The sequence below is a fragment of the Calypte anna genome, chromosome 23, assembly GCF_003957555.1.
Source record: "Calypte anna isolate BGI_N300 chromosome 23, bCalAnn1_v1.p, whole genome shotgun sequence".
Taxonomy (NCBI): domain Eukaryota; kingdom Metazoa; phylum Chordata; class Aves; order Apodiformes; family Trochilidae; genus Calypte; species Calypte anna.
In genome coordinates, this window is record NC_044268.1 from 5,831,502 (window position 1) to 5,852,210 (window position 20,709).

General features: G+C 43.7%; 1 protein-coding gene across 1 annotated transcript; it reads right to left on the bottom strand.

Annotated features, from left to right (window-relative positions):
* Window positions 1-895: 895 nt before the first annotated feature.
* On the bottom strand, window positions 896-2,359 carry HTR1D (5-hydroxytryptamine receptor 1D). The gene has a single exon (XM_008496428.2). The coding sequence runs from the start codon at window positions 2,229-2,231 to the stop codon at window positions 1,095-1,097; it is 1,137 nt and encodes a 378-aa protein (XP_008494650.1). The 5' UTR covers window positions 2,232-2,359; the 3' UTR covers window positions 896-1,094.
* Between the last annotated feature and the right edge of the window lie 18,350 nt (window positions 2,360-20,709).

Below are 20,709 nucleotides of genomic sequence, written 5' to 3' on the forward strand. Positions count from 1 at the left end.
TTATTGGTTTCCACAGTGAAAACAGCTGAAAGTGTATCAGAGACCATTTAACCATCAGAACTGCTCCTCAAGGACAAGGAAGGCATTGTGAAAGCTGTGTGCCTGCTGCTACCTGCTGATGCTTCAACCAAGACCTCCGTGTGCCAGCTTCCCACCTGCCAAATAGGAGAAATAATCCCAGAGACAGAGAAACCCCTGTAACAGGGGACCTGCACCCCTCTCCATAGCCCCAGACAGGGGTCCTGACACTGTTCTTAAAGACATCCTGAGAAAGTGATATCGGATCCACCTCAAAACCTTGATTGCTAAGAAAGTTTTCTTTGATACCAAGTGACTTCATTCTTTCCTCTCTCACTCTTGATTTCTTGTCTCTAAGGAGTGAAGCTTCTGTCTCTTTTTTGAGGTTGAATCATTCCACATTGGTAGTGAACATAGTTTCCTGTTTCAGTTTGTGCATGCAAAAAAAATTAAATGACAGAAATATAAGATTGAGGTACTTTTCAAAATTTTAATGATATTTATTTTGTAGTATTTCTGCACTGTCTATTCTATTAATGATAAAATGGTAAAAGTTATTTCAAATAAATTGCTTTCTTTCTCCACCAAAAGGATTCATTAAATGCAGGATTCATTAAATATCCACAGAGCTTAGGTATGTACTATGCTTTCTATGCCCTGCTGCTTCTGATAAAGCAGAATTGTTCTCCAGAATTTTCTCAGCCTACATAAATTGTTAATAATATACAGCAGAAATCCTGGTGTCCTGCAAACATGCACATGTTTTCCTCCTGTCAGGTTACAAAGGCATGGCAGAACTGCATAATAAGTGTTATACAAACTTAGCTCTCTGGTTCATACTCCTTCACTTGTTACAAAGCTGACTTTTAGTACAAAAACAATCACTGCAGAGACCACAGACAAGTTCTGCTATGGGATACAGAATTCCAGAATAGGAAAAAAATTACCAATTGCATGCACAGCACAGGGTAGCAGCAGCACTGGCAGCTTCCAATACAAACCTTTGGAATAAAAGCACAAAAAGATTCCAGGTAGGCTGCAAGATTGCCAAGGGTCAGGAACACAACAGGAGAGGCTCAAAATGAACACATCTTAAAATGTATTAGTTTTTGAAAAGCCTGTTTAAATTCTTCATTAAAGGCTGTGTAAATTATGGGATTGATCAAGGAGTTTAAGTAACCTAGCCACGTAAAAAAGTCCAGCAGGATGGGGTGAAGCCAACAAGCATCTTGGCAGATGGGCAGGACCAGGGCGACAACAAAAAAAGGCAGCCAGCAGAAAATGAAAGCTCCCAGAATAATACCTAAAGTTTTTGTGGCTTTCCTTTCTCTTGCAGCAGAAATTCTTTTCCTTTCCAGGACACTATCTGCAAGTTTTATTGTGACATGACTGATAAATATTGGGGATCCACCTGAATGGGAATGCCCTTCATGAAGGCTGGCATTAATGGAGCAGAGGGAGGACCCCGCAGAGCCGGTGATCAGGTGTGCAGTAGTGAAACGTTTCCCATATAATGGGGGTGGCTTCAGAATCCTGGATCGAGCTGCTACATAAATTCTACCATACAATATCAGCAGGAGCACTGTTGGGATGTAGAAAGCTCCACAGGTAGAATATATCGTGTAGGAGATCTGATCTGTGTTCACAGCACACTTGGCAATTTCTTCATGAGCTTTCACTTGCCTCCAGAAAAGCGGTGGCACAGAAATACTCACAGATATCACCCAGACCACAGCAACCATCAGCACAGCCCGGGCAGCTGTCCGGCGCTTGGCATATTCCAGAGCATCAGTGACAGCCCAGTATCTGTCCAGGGCAATGAGACAGAGGTGCAGGATTGATGCTGTGCAGCAGGTGATGTCTGATGACAACCAGATATCACACAACACTTGGCCAAAGGCCCAGGTGTGGGTGACAGTGTAAGCAATGCTGATGGGCATCACCAGGACAGACACCAAAAGATCTGTCACTGCCAGGGAGCCGATGAGGAAATTTGCAGGTGTGTGGAGCTTTCTAGTCAGAAGAACTGTAATAACAACAAAAACGTTTGCAAGGATCGTTGCCAAAGTGACAGCAGACAGAAGGACTGCCAGTGAGATCTTCAGTCCTAAGAGTGTCCTTTCATTCAAAGCCAGGGGTGTTTCAGTGAAATTTAATGACTTGTTTGCTGAGCTCTGGAGAGAGAGCTCTGCTGACTGGTTATACAGAGTCATCCTCTGCTATTGTTTCACTTTTAACTCTCCACCATAGTATTTTGGGGACAATGAAGAAAGATTCTTTTGTTGCTGAAGTAGAGCTTTTCTTGCTAGAGTCCAACACTGAAGAAATACTGACTTTTAAAATTTCAGTGTACATACAAGGCCCTCTAAGCTCTGTTTTCCATCACAGCACATCAATGACATCGCTGTCAAAATGTGACCATAATCATCCACACATGATGCTGCTGCATGGCAATACAAGTGGTACTATAAGTGGTGAGAATTTTTTTTTTTCATTTTCACATTGCACACAATTAAATCATTCTTTATTATCTCTATTCATTCTTTCTGAACTCATCTTCTGCAAAGCTGTATAACTCAAAACTGAAGAGTGAGAGGGCAGAAAAACATCTGGGAATGTAATTGATGTCCTTGTGTTTGGGACAAAGCTGTCCTCAAGAGTATTTTCTCTTCCTCTGTAATAGCTGAATGTCAAGGTTTTGATAGTCATAAGGGATACTTTACTAGTACAGTACACAAGATATAAAGCAGCACTCTCTGGATTCCTTCTGTAAACATCATTTCTGCCAGATCTGTAAATCAAGACCCACTCTTGAAAAATGCAGAACTCTTTTCATTTACTTCTCCAGACCATTCATGTTTTCTCTCCAATCTCAACCTTCAAATGCTGAACTCAGGGGTTGGGTATCAGAATTCAATATGCTGCCACGGAAGCTCACAGCTTGTTCAAGTTCCTGGTCATGCACATGGTGAGTGATTGCAATGTCTTGTGGAGTGGTGATTCCTTCAAAAGAGGACGAACAGACTGGTTGAGGGGGTCTGGAGAAAGAAAGCAAATGTTTTAGTCTGGAATGGTGATAAAAGAGCTGTGGAAGTTGAGGTATCACAGCATACAATTTCCATAGTTTTCTACAGATTCACTTAGTGTAACCTGAAATGTTTACAGACCTCAGACAAGGCACTGCCATCGTGCTTACTCTGTGTTACACACTGTAAGTAGCCAGGCCCCTCACATCTTGCTGCTTTTTGATATGCCTCAGTTTAAGAAATATACTCCCCAGATTGCTCAGAGATCTGCAGACCAGCAGTATTCACACCACAGAAAAGGTTTGATTTTGTTTCCTTATTCTCTGCCATTTACTCCCACATGCCTGCATTACACATGCTCAGTTTCTCCTCCCTGCCCATCAGAATTATAACCCAGGCCATGACCATCATCTGCAAAGGTGACAGAACAACCTGTGATTTCAGGAAAAAATGAACAAGTGATGTCTGGTAAGGATGCTCCTCAGAGACCATCAGGATCTGAGCATAAATGGCAAAATGAGAAAGTGTTACAGGCAACATGAAAAGCAACAGATTGACAATTTGTTTGATATTTGTTCATTTTACTATTTGCATGATGTACAACCTAAATCCTTTGTTACGGTGCCACCTTAACTTTGGTGAGAACATAAGGAAAAAAGAAAGCAAATCTGTCTTGATGAGCTTCAGAGGTCCCAGCCATTGCTTCCTGGAATAATCTATTTCACACTTCCTGTGATGAGGAAGTTCCTGGCAAAGTAATTCCCCCATTCTGAAGCCAGTTGTCCACTTAGTTTTGCAAAGCAAGTTTCATCCTTTAAAGCTCATGCATTGCTGCCCACAGCATTTAGGAGAAGTCAGAACCATGTCAAGATCACAGGGCAATGTTACCAGGCCTTGTCTTTGGCTGGATCCTGCTCTTTGCTGTAGAATCCAGCCCCAAAATGGTTCACATCCATAATTCCTTTAACATGGGATGTGGTGCCAGGTGGACTTTGCCCTGGAAATCATGTTTTACATCCAAGCAGGCATGTCAGTACAGAAGGGTGCAGACTGTAGGACATTACAGGGGAGACTCCTGGCTTTGTACTTCAATGGAGGGGATATTTGGTCACCTGAAGCACTACTGAGAAAGGAGTCAGTCACCTGTGATACACAAAACCGGGATGGTGTGGGATAATGCCGGGACAACTGTAACAAGACTGGAGCTGTGGTCAGCCAAAGCTTTACCCAGGGCAATCCATAGACATTTACCCTTTCAAACGGTTCGTTTCATTTTACCAATTACCCAGCGCCTGGGGGACGGGATCTGCAACATCCATTTAAGAGTCTGAATTGCCAGTGAAACCAAAGCCTTCCCTTCGAGATGAACTTATGGGATAAACGCTGCTTCCATCCCCGCGTTCCAGGCTGGGCCGGGGTAGGAAAGGGCGATCCCAATGCCGGAGAGCTTCTCGCTCCCTCCTCCCCCCCCCAAGCCCGGCGGTGCCACCGCAGGCCCCGGCCTCCAAGCCCCGCACCCCCCGCGCCGTCACCGCCCTCCACCCGCGGGGCTGGAGACACCGACTTTGTCCCCGGGCACGGTCCAGCTGCGGCCGCAGTGCCGGGGCGCTGGCGGGGCAGCCCCTACCCCCTTCCCCTGGGGAACCGGCATCGCGGGGATGCGGCGCGGCCCCGCCGTGGGAACCAACTCTAACCGGGACCCTGCGGGCATCCCCCGCACGGCCGGGCCAAACGCCAGCGGGAACCCGCCCCGTCCACGCGGAGCCAGCGCCCCGGCCGCGCCCCGGCCGCACTCACCTGCAGTCCCCATCGTCCCCATCGTCCCCATCGTGCCCGCCGTCCTGCTCTCTCCAGGCCCTGGCAGCCCCCGCCCCACATCCCGGCTCCCGCGGTCGGGCTCGGCTGCGCCAGCGCCGCGCGTCCCGCTCCGCTCCGCTCCGTTCCGCTCCTCCGCTCCGCTCGGCTCCTCCGCTCCTCCCGTTCAGCTCTGGGGGCCGGGCCCAGGTTCTGCCGTCGGGCTGTGTCGGGGCACCGAGCAGCTCCCACATCGGCCCCGGCCCGGCCCCCGGACGTGCCTGCACCGCCATGGGGAGAGCCCCTGCTCGGGGGGCATCGGGGCTGCGGAGCTTCCGCGGGGGACCGGGGTGAGCCTCAGAGTCCTTGGAATCAGAGAATCGTGCTGATTGAAGAAGATCTTTAGGATCATCAAACACAGCATTAACTCAAGACTACCACCCCCATTGCTGAACCAAGCCCCTCAGCACCACATCTACACGGCTTGTGAACACCTCCACCTCCCTCTTCTAGCTTTTAATTACCCTTTCAGTGTAGAAGTTTCTTCTATCTAATCTAAACCTCCCCTGAAGCAAATTTAAGTCCATTTCCTCTTGCCCTGCTGCTTGTTCTTACGGGGAAGAGCCCAACCCCTCCCCCGTTCCAGCCTCCTTTCAGGGGGTTGTAGGGAGCAGGGTCTCCTCCACTCTGTTCTGCTCCAGGCTGAACATCCCCCCGTTTCCTCAGCCACTCCGTGTAAGAATTACTCTCCAGCCCCTGCACCAGCTTCGTTGCCCTTCTCTGACTTGCTCCAGCCCCTCAATCTCTTTTTTTTTCCATGGGGTTACAAACCAGAACTTGAGGTGTGGTCTCACCGGTGCTAACAGCCCCTCTGGCAGGCCAGACTTCCAGCATCCAAATCTCAGTGTTAGTTACAGCTCTTCTGAGAGATGCAGGCAGCATCTTAAAACTGTTTCTAGTTGCTAATGAAAAATAAATTCTGGTATTTTGGGCGGGGAGAAGCAATAACTTTGTTCACACATAGCATTTCTATTAACAGCAATTCAAATAGAACCAAGGTCTTGAAAGAGCAATGCTTAAGTCACAGCCCCTGTGCAGAATAATTTGGCTTTAAATAGATTTTAAGTTAGCCATTGCCATCCAACTGTCTCCATTTCCTTCTGGCAGCTAATTTGCATTTTGGATTATTTTCAAAAAACAGATTACCTCATGATTTTTCAACACTTACTACTGCTGGTAGCCAGGCTCTACAGTCTACACCGTGTTCTCTGTGGATGTGTTGAAACTCATCAACATTCAAAGGGTTTGTGACTGCTGTAGCTGCCTAGAGGTCAGTCTCAGAATAAACACCATGGTCTCTCCAAATGTTTTAGATAATTTTGTCTGAACTTCAACACCTCAAACATCTGGTTACTCCCAGGAACAGCAGCATTTCATCTGTTCTCTGTTGCAATTCGGGACTTAGAACGTGTTTCTAACCATGAAGGGGCTGGGTATTTTATAAGGCAGAAGGCAATGGCCTCACTTATGAATGAAAAAGGAGAATTTTCAACCAGCAACACCATGGTGTAAATCATATACAAAAGAACTAATAATTCCCTAGAGCATCACTTCACATCCAGGCTGGGCGAGGACACTTGGTGAATGCTTTGAGCCTCCACACTTCCCTAGACAGACTGAGTCAGATGGAGCTACAATAGATTTTCTTAGAAAGCCTAGAAAATAGACCTCTCAGTTTATATTCCTTCCAAACAATGTGGGTGCTGGTTGTGGGTGGAAATGTGTGTGTGTGATACGATATGCAAAGCAAGAGCCTGGCTCTTTTGTGTCTCCCAACTGAGGAATAAATTCCACTCTAGGGACAAGAGATACTTCAGGGACGTGAGGTCTGTGTCCACCCCAAAAAAGATATTGCTGCCCTGCCAGTCACTCAGCAGGAGTGGGGAACTCCAGTCGAAGGAAGGAGCAAGATTCCTCACAGCACAGGAAAAACATCTGCTGTAAATTTATTGTACTTCATAGATCTTACATATTTTTTTCAGAAATATTAATTCCATGTAGATAGAAGTGCCCGGTGGTTTTTCTTTGGTTGACTGGAAAAAACAGAGAATTTTTGGGTACAAACTGGTCTTCATATATTTTTTTTTAAAAGAAAAAAAAAAAACATTTTTCTTCTCCCTCTGGCTTTAAGTTATGCAGAGTCTTTCTTGCCTAACAACAGCTATAGTGCATTTCACTCCTATTTTATAAGGTAAAGCTTGTGTAGAGTGCTGTATTCAGTACCCTGTGTTCAATGTCCTGCTTAGAAAAATAATGCAACTCTTGTTTTTTGTGCTATCTTTATTTTGTCCAAGTGGGTACACAGGGTGAATCTGTGCACATGCCCAGAGACAGCGTGAATGTGCATCAGTAACACAGGCAGGTCTTTAAGGAGCCTTTGAAGCTCCAGTTTAACACTAAGAAAAAAACCACAGCTGTGTTGGCAAGGTTGACAGAGTCCCAGGGAAGTGCCTGTGGTGGTGCTCAGCCTATGGACTCCTGTGTTGCAGCAGTTGTAGTTTATACCAGTGCAGCTCAGGTACATTTGCAACCACTTGGTGCAGCCTCAGGCAGAGCCTTTGGAGACGTGGACTTTTCTTTGGGCTGCAGGACACAAACACAGCTCTTGCTAAATTCCTTCCTTGCATCCATTTATTTGACTCTGGTTCGATTCTTCATTTTCAAATGGAGCCCATGTCAACAGTCCTGCCTCTCTAATTTTTGTTTCCTACCATAACACCAGGAATTTCTCACCACTGTTTCTCACAGCCTAATAATTTCCTCAGCAGTCTGAGCCAAGGTTCTGATGCAGCTGAGTCACAGGTCCCTGGGACACCAGGAAGGGGTAAAGTTGCAGGCAGACTTTAAGGATGCAAGGAAAATTAAACCACACTCTTCAAATCTTGAGTGAAAGCCCCACAAGTATTTTCTGGACTGTTGATTGCTCTAAGGTAGTGAAGTGCATCTCCTGGATGTTTGATTTCAAAGGGCTTAGGTTTTTATTCTCTTGCTGCAGCAAAAAGGCTGAAAACTTGAGAGTTCTGCAGCGTGGGAAAAAATTTCCTTCCTTGGTGTAGCTGGAAGACAAACCAGATGCTTTCCTGTCCTTCCCAAGGGTTGGAGAGTACTGGCTGTCCAGCTGTAGGAGTGAACTCAGGATCTTTGGTTCTGGGCAAGCTCCACTTCAAACAAATCTCCTAGGGTGCTGTTGCTTTCCCTGCTGTGACTGCCCTGACTCCCTGGGGAAGTTAGCTGCTTATTAATTATTTCACTTTTCAGACATGCCAGGGGAATGTTTTCACTTGTTTGAGCTGACAGGAGGGGTGTCCATCAGCAATGTTCATCATCCTGTTCATCATACAGGAAAATTTCCAAATATCATGAAGAAGTAAATCAAAGTTGTGGGTAATCATTATGACTCTGGGAAGCAGTAATTAGGAATATGGTGAGGACAGAAGGGTGCAGATCAACTCACTGAGTGATGGAAGCAGACACCAGGACTTGGACACATGGTGCAGGTGTCCTTATCTGTAACCAGTCTTGTCATAAAGTGCAGCACTGCAATCAGAGGAAGAAGAGCATTAGCACTGCCTGGCATAGCAACAGCTTTGAATGATTCATGACATGAGAGCAGATTCATCAGTGAGCTCCCAGACAAGGTCCCTTTCTCATTATTTCTGGTAACTGCTTCTGCCAGTTGATTCTTGTGAGGCAAAGACACCCTCAGAGCTCTCAGTCCTGGCTAAAATGAAAACACCAATGTCACACATTCCAGGAACTTCTTGGATTGTTCCCTCTCTGCTGTGTTGTACTCCCAGCAGATACCTGGGAGGTTCAAGTCCCCCACAGGAACAACACCAAGTGTCTGTGAATTTTCTCCCAACAGCTTATAGGAAGCTTCATCCACCTTGCTGCTTTGGCTGGGAGGTGTGTGGCAGACTCCCACAGCAATCCCAGATTTATTGGGCCTTAACCTAACCCACTCTCAGCCCCATCATCACTGTACTTGATTTCTGAGCTCTCACAGCACTCTCAAACATACAGGACCACCCCACTGCCTCTCCTCCCCTGTTTATCCCTCTGGAAGAGCTTGTAGCCATCAACTGGCACTCCAGGGATGTGATGCACACCACCACATTTCTGTCACAGCCACTATGTCACAGTTTTCCTGGTGTGCCATGGCTTCAGGCTCCCCGTTTGTTGCTCAGACTGTGTGCATTGTTACAGATGCACTTAGATGAGCTCATGATTCCAACACCTTTTTGTAAGCCCCTTTTCCTACCAGACCCAAGAATCTTGAATTTTGGGCTGGCGTTCAGCTCCCATATTGTGCCAAATTGTTTGTGGATAAAATGTCTATCTGCATCAGGTGCTCCTTAATGTGGGCAGTACTGACTAAATATTCGTATTTTTGATTACAAGTGGCAGGTCTGTGTTTGCTGTTTGCCATCCTTCCTTTGCCTTACAGGCTATTGCAAAACTAAGTGTGTAAAGAGAAGAGCAAGAGAAAACACTGGATGCTGAAGGACAAAACATTTTGATTTTGTTTTACAAAACCACTTGTCCCCATCCCATTATGTTCCTAACAATGCATTTTGCTAAGAGAAATTCAAGTATTCAAAGCTGTGGGAAGCAGCAGTGTAGTGAAATGAGGCAACCAGGTGCCACTCATTGCCAGGCAGTGGCCATGAGCTTGTGTTCAGCCCACCTGGGCCTGATTAGGGCCCCCAGCATGAGCAGGATTAGGGGGTCAATAAAAGGTGAGGCTCAAACAAACTCAGCTCACACTGGAACTCACAATCTCGGCATGCTTGGCTTTAACCACTGCTTTCAGCACTGCACTGCCTTCATTGCTCCACTAGAGCTCATCGCCCTCAGGGTGAGGCTTCTGAGTCTCGAACCCCTGACCTCAGCACTGCTCGGGTTTGTTGGTTACTGCGTGCTGGCCGGCTGCACCAATCAAGCCTCACCCTAATTACCTTTTATTGGCCCCCTAATCCTGCTCATGGGCAGTGGGGCTCATCCTAATCAGGCACAGGTGGGCTGAATGACCACTACCTGGTAATTAGTGGCACCTGGTTGCCTCATTTCACTACACAGCAGTCCTTGGGAAGTGCACATCTCAGCACTCTGCAATAAAGAGCTGCAGCATGCAGGGCCACAGACATGGGCAGAGGGCAGGGATGCTCCTCTGTGGCTGTGGTCTCCCAGCTCTGCTCTTGTTTTCATAAATGCAAGAGACTGAAATACCTTTTTGGGTAAGGAAACACAGGTGAAATCACAAAATAACTGTTTTCCCCACAACCTTTTCTTCTCCAGGCTGAACAACCACAACTCTCTCAACCTGTCTTCATAGCAAAGGTGTCCCAGCCCTCTGATAATTCTTATGACCATCCTCTGGACCTGCCCTAACAGGTTCATGTCACAGGCCTTGCTAGCATTAAGGTGTAAAACATCCCCTTTTCCTCAGGGCTGCAATGGGTGATGTTCCTGCAGTGTCTCAGCAATCCCTATCCTTACTGTGTAGCTCCCTGTTTGCCCACTCACTTTACTGCTTCATTCCTCAAAGTGTAGAAGAAACTGAAGCACCATCATCAGCCCGAGGTCCACTATGACAAGAACTGTTCCCATCTACAGACTTCAGAGCTCTGTGCCTCAGAGCAACAACTCTACTGTTCTTCAGACAAGAGAACAACCAGAGGATGTGCACATTGAAGTATCCTCCCAGCCCTCTTCTCTCCCCAGAAAACAATTCTCACACAACATTTATTTCCAATTCACAGCTCCCTTCACAAAGAGCAGGAGTTCACAGACACAGAGCACGTTTATTCATGTTGTGACAGATTCAAAAGGCTCCTTGCCCACAAATAGTTAATGATTTCTCCAGTTCTGGTTGAAAAACCATCGCCCTTCTCACCCCCAGGTACCCAATACACTCAGTTACTCACAAAACCTACAGTTTTAACCTCATTTTTTTCCATAATAGGAGACATTGACTGAATTCTGAATGAATACAACATCAGACCATCCTCTTCTCTTCTCAGGAGGGAGCTGCCTGCCACACCACTTACAAACCAAGAGCTGCACTCAGAGGGCTGCACACACAGCACCATCACCATGGTGTGATAAACTGAGGTATTTGAGGTTTTGTGTGTTTGCAGAGGGTTAGAGCCATGTCAAAACTTCAGAAATTCAGGACAATTGTCTTGGTTTTTTTCTTTAATTTGCCAACATGTTTGTTATAGGATCAAACCTACCCCTGCTTTCTTGGTCAAGTCTCCAATATAATCTCATGCTAACTCCCAAATTTACACTTAGATACTGGTGGCTTTTAGGAATGGCTCATTCCTGCTGTTATACAACATTGCATGTAAAATGGATTAAGCATGAGAAAAAAGCATCATTCTGAAAGATTCTGGTAATGTCTGTACAGCTGAAATGAAAACCAGCCAAAGGGAGCTACAGGACGTGGCAGAACACTTCTATAGAATAAAGGGAATTTTAAATAAATACACACACACATTCATTGTCACTTCTTGAAAACATAACTATGCAGGCACACAGTCCAGCTTCACCCTAGTAGCTGGAAACAATCAAATGGCAGAATACTGCAAACAGAGAGGTACTGCACATTAAAACCAGAGTGTGCTCTTCTCAGTCCTAGAAAACAAAACTTAACAAGCCAGGATGAAGCTAAACCCTTGGTACTGATGTGAGGTAAATCTTGCCTTCATATGGCCAAAATTTCCACAGGACTTGGCACTTCACAAGATCAAAACTTTCAATTTTCTTCCTTAGCATTTTCCAAACAGTCAAAATTGATCTTGCTTCATGAGAAATTCCTTCAAATTTGCTTAAAATGGTTTTAATTGATCTAAAGCATCAGGACATTCTAAGGAAATACCCAAAACAGAGAAACTATTAGAAAAGGTGTTTCATTTTGACCTGACAACTTAAAATAAAGTTCCCATCCAAAGAAAGTGATTCTGAGTTTCTGTCCTTCTCCTCCCTGTATGATCCAAAGAGAAAATGTCACTGAGGACAAGCAACACATGAGAACCCTCAGACCCTTGGAAAACAGCCACAAAACAATGACTTGAAAAGATGTTTATTAGAAAAACTGGACATTACAAGAGGATTGGGTAGGGAACAAATTATACAAGGCAGGTGCAGTTTCTAGCCCACTGCATAGCACAAGAGAGAAGAGCACAAACACACGTAACACACCCACCTGAAACTGCTAACGTGGGTAAGTCACTGCTCACATCATTTCCACAACAAGCAGACACTTGGGCTCTTCTGCAAGACACCCAATCTACAGTATATTTCACATTTAATGTACAGATTTTAATTGTATTTTTAATGACTGTTAAAGCGAGCTCGTATTCAAGAACTTCTCCATCATTCTTCCAAGTTGTGGCATTCAGATACTCCTATAATTGAGATATCTCCTATAATTTTGTTTATTTCAATTCTAGCTCACCTAGATTTTAACTTCTCAGGCCACATCTTTCCCCATGAATAGGAAAACCTTGTTGTCTACACATGCTTCCAGCCAGCAAAACATATATGAGAGACTATTTGCTTGGTTACCTACGGAAGAAATTCAGAGACTTAGTTATCTGTCAAAACAAGATTCACAGGTAAGTCCTTCAAAGCCCAAATCAGAGAACCAAGATACACATCAGGTAAAACCTTCATTAGGCTCCAGAAAAAACACACCCTAAACCTGACTGAAAACAGGAACTCCTGTTATAAAGACCAGCAATCCCCCATCACAGAGGACAGGGAAATCCTCAGCTGAACTCAGCAGAGAAATAAATGAGCATAAGGAATTCAATAGTTTCTAACAATACAAAGACACTAATTCTCAATTGGGAACATGAAAATAAAATAAAAAAATACCTCAGAGAGCAGACTGGTGACTTTGCATCTGGTTATCTCAAAGGACAAAAAAAAATTCTTCCAAAGTATTAAAAATCTGATTCTCAAATCGGTGGCTTTCCCTCCTCAACACTAAAACTATTCTGTTTCTTGACTTTTTTTACAGTTTCAGCAGCTGTCTGATCAGTCCAACATCTGCTTATAAAACCATAAGGATTAATTAGAAAAAAACCTGAAGAGATTAACTATTGAGGGCTTAGTTGTCAATCCACTCCTCTGTCCTCCTCCCCTGAACTTACCATCTCTGTTGCAGTGCAGCTCTTGGATATGCTATAAATAAAGACAAACATTTATATCAACACTGAAATTAATAAACTGAGAACAGAAAAAATCATGGCCAAGAGACACATGGCAGCTAAGCATGGCAGCTAAGCCTTTTCCAGACACATCAGACCACTGGGACTAGATACAAGTACCTGCCACTGGTTCACGTTACAAGTCCATGCTTTAGTGGCCATCACAGTGTCTATCCACCATCATCTAAAAACAGATGAGAGTGGAAATAATTACATTTCAAACAGCAAAAGGTCATTGTAACAGAGCACACATCCTCTAATCCTATGCCAAGGAGAAGAGGAAGCTGGCATTCAGCAAATACAAAAGCAACAAATGAGATCTCTATTACAAAAAATGTGTATTAAAGACTTGACAAGCTCAGGAAAGGCTTTGCTGCCCTTTTCATTGCTGTGGTGAAGACTATGACATTGCCAGTTAGTGATATTACTATGCAAGCAGCTAATCAACTGCAATGAGACAGAGGATCTGTTCCATTACCCTCCTGCCTCTCCAGGAGCAAAACTCCAAAGAGAAATGAAATGAAATGAAGCAGGTTACCTGTTCTGTGTGCCAGCAGATATCCTGGGTGACTGCAGCACACCTGGGAAGATCCTGATCAGTCTAAAGCAAACTAACTCCTTGCATCTGTACAGCCATCTACAAACCTGAATCTGGAAAATGAAGAGGCAGTCACCTGAGTTACTGCTTCAGCTCACTGAAAGAAACGTGACATAAAGCCAGTGCTGATTTAAGCCATTTTTATGCTTCAGTCTTTGAATATCAGCTTTCCTGAGGCTTGGTCCTGGCTATGTAAAAAATACCTATGTTGCCTGACTTCTGTGGTAAGGCTTTCTTCTTTTTAACTCCTCTTGTCCTACAATATGTTGGAAACTTCTTTTAGGCATACAGAATAAAAATAAATCTCAACCATCTGGAACAGACCTTTTTTTTTTTTTGAAAACGCCCATTAAGGAAAGAGAATCTGTTCAAAGATGGATCAACCTGAATACTCCACAGATAAAAATAAAATGCAAGTCACTTCACCATTTACCCAGACATTTCATAAAGTAGTGCAGCTGTGACCTGAACTGGCCTTTAATCACTTCATTTTTTTTTTTTTTTTTTAGAAAACCTAGAAAAGGAAGCTTTTAACACTGCAAGAGTGCTAAGGCAGAAGAAAAGTTGTACCAGTGTCTTACCAGTCTTCAGCTCCCAAAGGTCTGCCCATCTCTATCCAGAAAATGCAGTGCTGCACAATTCTTCACAGGATGATCAATGAACAAAACACCAGAACCATTCCTTTCAATCCTCCTTCTCTCAACCCAAGTCACATATTTTACTTGCCTGACCTACACATCTCAGAAGTGGAAGCAATCTGTAAGGTCTGGTTTTGTGATGGGCACACTGTTGGAAATGCAAGAGGATTCCTTCCAGGAGCACACAGTCCAGACGTGTTCTTCAGATACATCACAGACATTCAAGTCAAACAGCAAGTTCCTCCAATTATGAGCTGATTTTCACAGCACAGTCTCACAGAAAAATCCTTTTAACTCACAAAACATGCCACATCCTGACATCTTTCCAGTCTTTGGGTGGAACTCCCCCTCTCCTCACACAGATCTGTGCTTTACTCCCCCACCTCCATCTGGCAGAGGCAGCAGCACTACTGCTGAGTGTTCTGGCCCAGATTTTCCAGCCTTGCACGTGGGCATAACCACATTTTTAATTTAAAGAACCCTCCAAAGAAAGAAGTTGCCAACTGCTGCCCTCAGCTGGGAAACTCTCCTTCCTGCACTTTAAGCTGGACACTTGAAATCACCCATTTCACTGTCTTGCCCTTCCTGCTCAATTCCTGGCAACTTCTTCATGGCACCCTTAACTCAGAGACCTCCTTTTGGTACAGAGCATCTACCTGCCTAACACAGAAACACAACCATAGAGTGGCTTGGGCTGTCAGAAGGGATCTTTAAAGGTTATCTAGTCCACCCCCCCTTCAGTGAGCAGGGGCATCTTCAGCAATATCAGGCTGCTCAGAGTCCCATCCAACCTGACACTCAACATTTCCTGGGATGGGTCACATGTAACACCAAGATGTAACTAACTTGTTCCCTTTTGTCAAGTCAGATTCAGAGAACTACTTCCCTTCAGAAAATAACGTGATAATTGATGATATTAAATGTAATTTAACCATTTACAGCTAACGTGAAGAAACAGGTTGTAAGAGTCATCCTCCTACTTGCATCTACTTGGGCCCACAGTGCTAGGGATGAACACCAACAGCCTGGCCTTTCCAAAGATGGCCATGCCCTAACCTGAGTAAAAAACTTCACTAGTGGCCACTAAAACTTCCACTGAAATGGGTTTCCACCTACGAGTCTGGATGAACCTCCTAAATCCAACCAGCAGAGCAGAGGACTGGTTCATAGAATGATCCAACAGTGAAATGTTGTGCTAAATAAAGGATATTAAGAGAATGTGGATCTTTTCTTGGTTCTGGTAAGCCTCATCTTGTACTTCACACCTTTTTTAGGCACACCATCTTTAATTTCTTTTCCTGGTAGACTGGATACATGCACAGTTCTCCAAGCTGCATCACTTATTACTTGTGATCAGCACATACATATGGCTTAGAAGGACAATACACACATCAAGTACTGAGGTCTTATTCCAGTGGTAAATGTAACATCTATGATGTGCACCTTAATTAAAATGCATGCAGGCAGCAAGAAGTCCATTCATGTAAGGTATCAGCTGGGTGTATGAGATTAGTAAACAATGCTGCTCACTGCAAGGTCTTTGAAAGGAAACAGGTGGTTAAAGAGATGAACAGTGTGGTGTTCCAGAAATAGCCATGTATCTTTACTGTTGTGTCTGTATTTTAATGGACATGGATTCTTAAAGACCCTACATGCTGTATGGTTCACTGCATGATGCATTCATGAAGGACCCTTCCAGTGATAATGTCAAAATGAAATGCCAACAAACTTGGTATATGTTTGCACTGACTACATTCCTACCTTCTCTGATTCCCCTGAGTGAAGCATTTATTCAGAAACTGGAAGCTTCTTGAGAGTTATTAAAAGACCACTTCATGCTAGACAGAAGTCCAGCAGGAGGAAGAAAGTGTCACAGTAAGAGTGACAGAATCCCCTAAGGAACTGTCAGGGAGTTCTCCTGGAATGCTCTGGAGCAATCTGTATGGACCTTGCAGCTTCCCTCAACACAGAGCTGGACTCTATGGACAGTAAGGACACTGCTCTTGGTATTTTGCATGCTTAAGATATTATTGTCACTTCCTGGAATGGGAAGTCTCCCACTGTAGTGAGAGATGAGTGAACCCAGTGCTGCTGGTGAGCAGGACCTGCATGCACCCAAACACAAAGTATTTGTTCCAGCCATCTTAACAAGCTGTTTATCTGAGACAAACTGCTCCCTCCACTGCTAAGAGACCTTCAGAAGGGAAGATGAACTACACTAAAGGAGGTGACTATATATACATAGAAACGATGTACAACCTTCCTTTTTCTTTGCACTGAAAAAAATATTTCTAAGTGCATCCCAGCTTTCAGACTTGCAGCTTCCAGGACACATCCCACTCAGAGCAAGCACAGAAGAGCTCTGCAACAAAGATCAGGTAAGAAGCACCAGATCAGTGCAAGCTCTTCAACATGAACTTCACTGGAAAAGGTTGTCCTAGGAGGCTGTGGATGTCCCCTCCCTGGAAGGGCTCAAGGCCAGCCTGGATGGAGCTTTGAGCAACATGATCTACTGGGAGGTTGTCCCTGTCCATGCAGGGGGGTTGGACATGATCTTTAAGGGCTCTTCCAACCCAAACCATTCTATGATTTTAACTTTATCTGAAAAAGGGCAGACAAGAGGAAATTTTTCTTCTAAGTAAAAGCAGGACTCCTCATAGCTGCTGATAACAGGCTGCAGAGCGACTTCCTCAGCTCTGTGGTTTTTCTTCCCAATACCTTAAAAGAGAAAAAAAATAAGCAGAACATATTTGCTCCTACTCCTCCAACTGGAAACAACCCAAAAACCTGAGAGCACAGTAAGAGCCAGCAAATTAGCAGGAACAAAGGGAACAGGGAAACCAGAGAAGACCAGAATGTGTATTTCATAAGATCAGAATGGTTAGTAATGCCGATTGTTCAAGGAGGAAATAAAGTGATAAATAATCTATTAATTAACAGGCCCAATATGGTGCTTTACATGAACAATCACACATGTACAGTTCTAGGCTTTACTGGGTAAGTGGATGTGTCAACAACTGACAACTGAATGAATCACACAAGATATTTTGTCAAGCTGCTCAGCAGTTAGGAGGTTGTCTTCAGCTGCCTGTGACCTCCTCCTGGTGTTTAAAGCAGATGCTCCATGCTGAGTATCTGACCTCAGCCAGAATCTCTGGGAGTCAAATTAACTAAGATGGTCTGGATGTTAAGGACAGGAGCAATTCAACACGACTGCACATTAAGGATGTGATCTCAGTGTTGCTACTGCCAGCACTGAGTAGAACAAAAGGGAAAGAGCTCCCCAGAACAATGGAGATAAAAATCTGCAATCTCAAATGATTGTGCATTTTCAGTCAAAAAAATGAGTTCAAGATCTCTGGTCTTGACACAACAGACCTGAAACTTAAAGCAAGCTTTTCTTATCCTTTTTGGTGTTCTACTAGCAAAGAGTTACACTAGTTGTCCACCCCACTGGTTCAACATATTGAATTTTAAAGCCTGATGACTTCAAGTAGGGCTCAAGGTGGCACCTTAGAACAGGTTTTAAAGAGGTCTTTCAGAAAGCAGCCTGCATTCAGGAGCTGGTTAAAAAATGAGCATAAGAAACATCAAATTATTGCTCATGCAACCTGTCTTTAGTTATCCTTAGTACTTGCATTACAATACTATCTTCAATTATGCACCTGAACAATATTTAATCAGAGGACATGTAGTGTGTGCAACATTTTGCTTCCCTGATTCTTGCAGAATTTAAAGCAGCATAGCAGGAAATTTAAACAAAGACATTGTTAGACAGCTGAATGCTCTCCAAGATTTCCCTTCATATCACAAAATTAATGCTTATACCATTTCTCCTCCTAAATTGGGTGTACATTTTCTCTATGCCAAATTCAAATCATCTGAAAGTTCTCAGAAAAACGTCATGTAAAGAGGTACTGATGCAACAGACACTCATTCTTTGAAACTTATATGGAATCACAATCACCTCTCACACAGGCTGATATGAAGATTTAAGGAGAGAAGGAATTGTGTGTCCACTCACACAAGCTCTGCAAAAAGTTTAGTGGAAAATTAACAAGACTGAATGAATCAAAGGGAGTTTTGTCTGCTTTTCATTCTTTCTTCTTTTTTTGCACATCATGTAATTTCACAGATTATAACAACAGAAATACGTGTTTCAAATTAATTGACCTCACTGATAAGAGACTGATGTTTCAGCTTTATGAAAGAAGTAAGACACACTGTGTATTCCACCTGTTATCTCCCAATTCCACATTTGCAAAAGCCTATCCACTCAGGTTTGCTTTTTTTTTTCCTGTAGTGCCTTTGCCATCTGCTTCAAATCCAAGGGACAGGTCACCTGTGCATATTCAACAAGTCCTGTCACACTTTTTATAAACCCAGGTGACCATGCAGATCAGAGAATCCACAGGTAAAAGAGATCCTCTTATTTCTGTTTAGTCGTTCAAGTGAAACAGCACCGACAGCTCCGCACAATCTGAACTGTTCTCAGGTCAAAGTATGCCAAGCAAAGTTTTGATGGAATTAAACAACATATCTGAAAAACCCTTACAAAATACCTCTACTCACCAGTTACATTTCTTCTGTTGCTGGTTTCAGAACTGTCATGCTGTTCAGTTCCACAACAAAGAGGGACCGACCCTGGAATGCTCCTACAGCCTAAAGCGCGTCCCAACTCCTCCGCTCCTCCCAAAGTACTGTGCAAAGGTACAGTCAGGAAAAGAAAGGTCTTGATGCTTCTGGCTAAGGAAATGTGCAAGATGAGCAGGTACCATGAGGGATTCAACATGTCCCAAGTATTTCAGGTTTCACTTGCAAATCTGTTCTTCAGCTTCTGCTATTTATTTCTCTCGAATCAATGTATTGTACCTTCCACAAAAAAAAGACCACTAAAATCCAGTGGGTTTATAATGCCATCAGCTACAGCTGTGCTTGGTTTATCAACTGTCTCTCAATTAATGCCTTCTAACCATTACTGTGTTCTGTATGTGAATGATCCAAACTCATGATATATGCCAGTTTTGTTGTCCTTTTCAAGGTAAAATTTTATTATTTTACAGAGCTCTACTTAGACACAATTCTCAACAGTATTCTTCAACTCTGAAGAAGTGTGCTATAAGTTCCCTTTCTGGGGGGGGAGAAAAAAAAGCCCCACCCCATACCTGGATTTCACTACAACAGAAAAATTTAAGTGTTTAAAATCTTTTGTGCTTCCAGCATCCCTAAGATAGAACCCAGTTTTCAAGTGCAAGTCACCTTTATTTTTTATTCCAGCTGTAACAACCTACGCCACGTTCTGTATGGCCGTGGACAAATCTACTTTTAACCTTTACCTTCAGTGCTTGGCATCTCTCCATGTAAGGGCAGATTTTCAATACAATCCCTTTGATCAGGTCTGTAGAGCTCATATCCTCCCCTCCTCCCACCCCACCCCTTTAACCTTACTGAAGGAAATTAGAAAGAAAGTTGTCTTACCGAAAACTCCAAGGTTTATGTCCCCTGCGAACCCCACCTAGCAAGTCGACATCATGACATGTCAGGTCAGCCTCAACCACGCTTCCCTGATAGTCAGGTAAAAGGAAGGAGTTAAAATACAAAATTGACACTGGCAGATTTCTGGACATCAGAAAACGTGATGCAATATATCCTGAATTGTCTTTCAGAGCTTCTGGTAACCTCCAAGTTGTTAAAACATTACTTCAGGTTTCTCCTAAAATTTCAGAAGTTCCTGATCGGTAACAAAGTGCTGCAGATCCACCTTGGATATTTTGTTTAAATGAGAACAAAAGCTTAAAATTTCCCTTCAACATGATTTTTTTTCCCTACTCTGCACATTTTATCAGTTTATATGCTCAACTTAGCTGCTCTGGGTTTCAAACAACATTTTAAGCCAATACACTACAACAGCTTCATTCAAATTCTAAGTTAACAGAAGCTCTTTTTTTTTTTTCTTCTCCTTTTAACTTGAAAAAAAAAACCACCCAAAAAACGGGAAACACAACTTAGTACACTCTTTCTATAAGGCTCAGAACTACTCAGGTAGTTCATGTGAATGACAGAATTCAACCTGGCAAATCCTCCTCGTACAAGCAATGTTTAATCACACAAGTACTAAGCTCAAGTCATGCAGGATCAAAGATTATTCATGACAGATTTGTGGGGTTGGGTCCTGGCTGTTCTGCATATGGCCCACTCTAATTTTTGGGTAACAGTAGGAAAATACAGAGATCTGCATTAGTGTCTAAAGGTCCAGGTGCCAAACATGTTTTAGGAAAAGGTTGAAGACCTTCTGCTTAAAACTTCACCTTTATTTTTCTGCTAGCCTTATAATAAGAGTGCCTTCTGTATTTTTT

What these genes read in the sequence shown, in the direction of transcription:
- HTR1D (XM_008496428.2), bottom strand. Translation starts at nt 2,231, where the DNA reads ATGACTCTGTATAACCAGTCAGCAGAGCTCTCTCTCCAGAGCTCAGCA.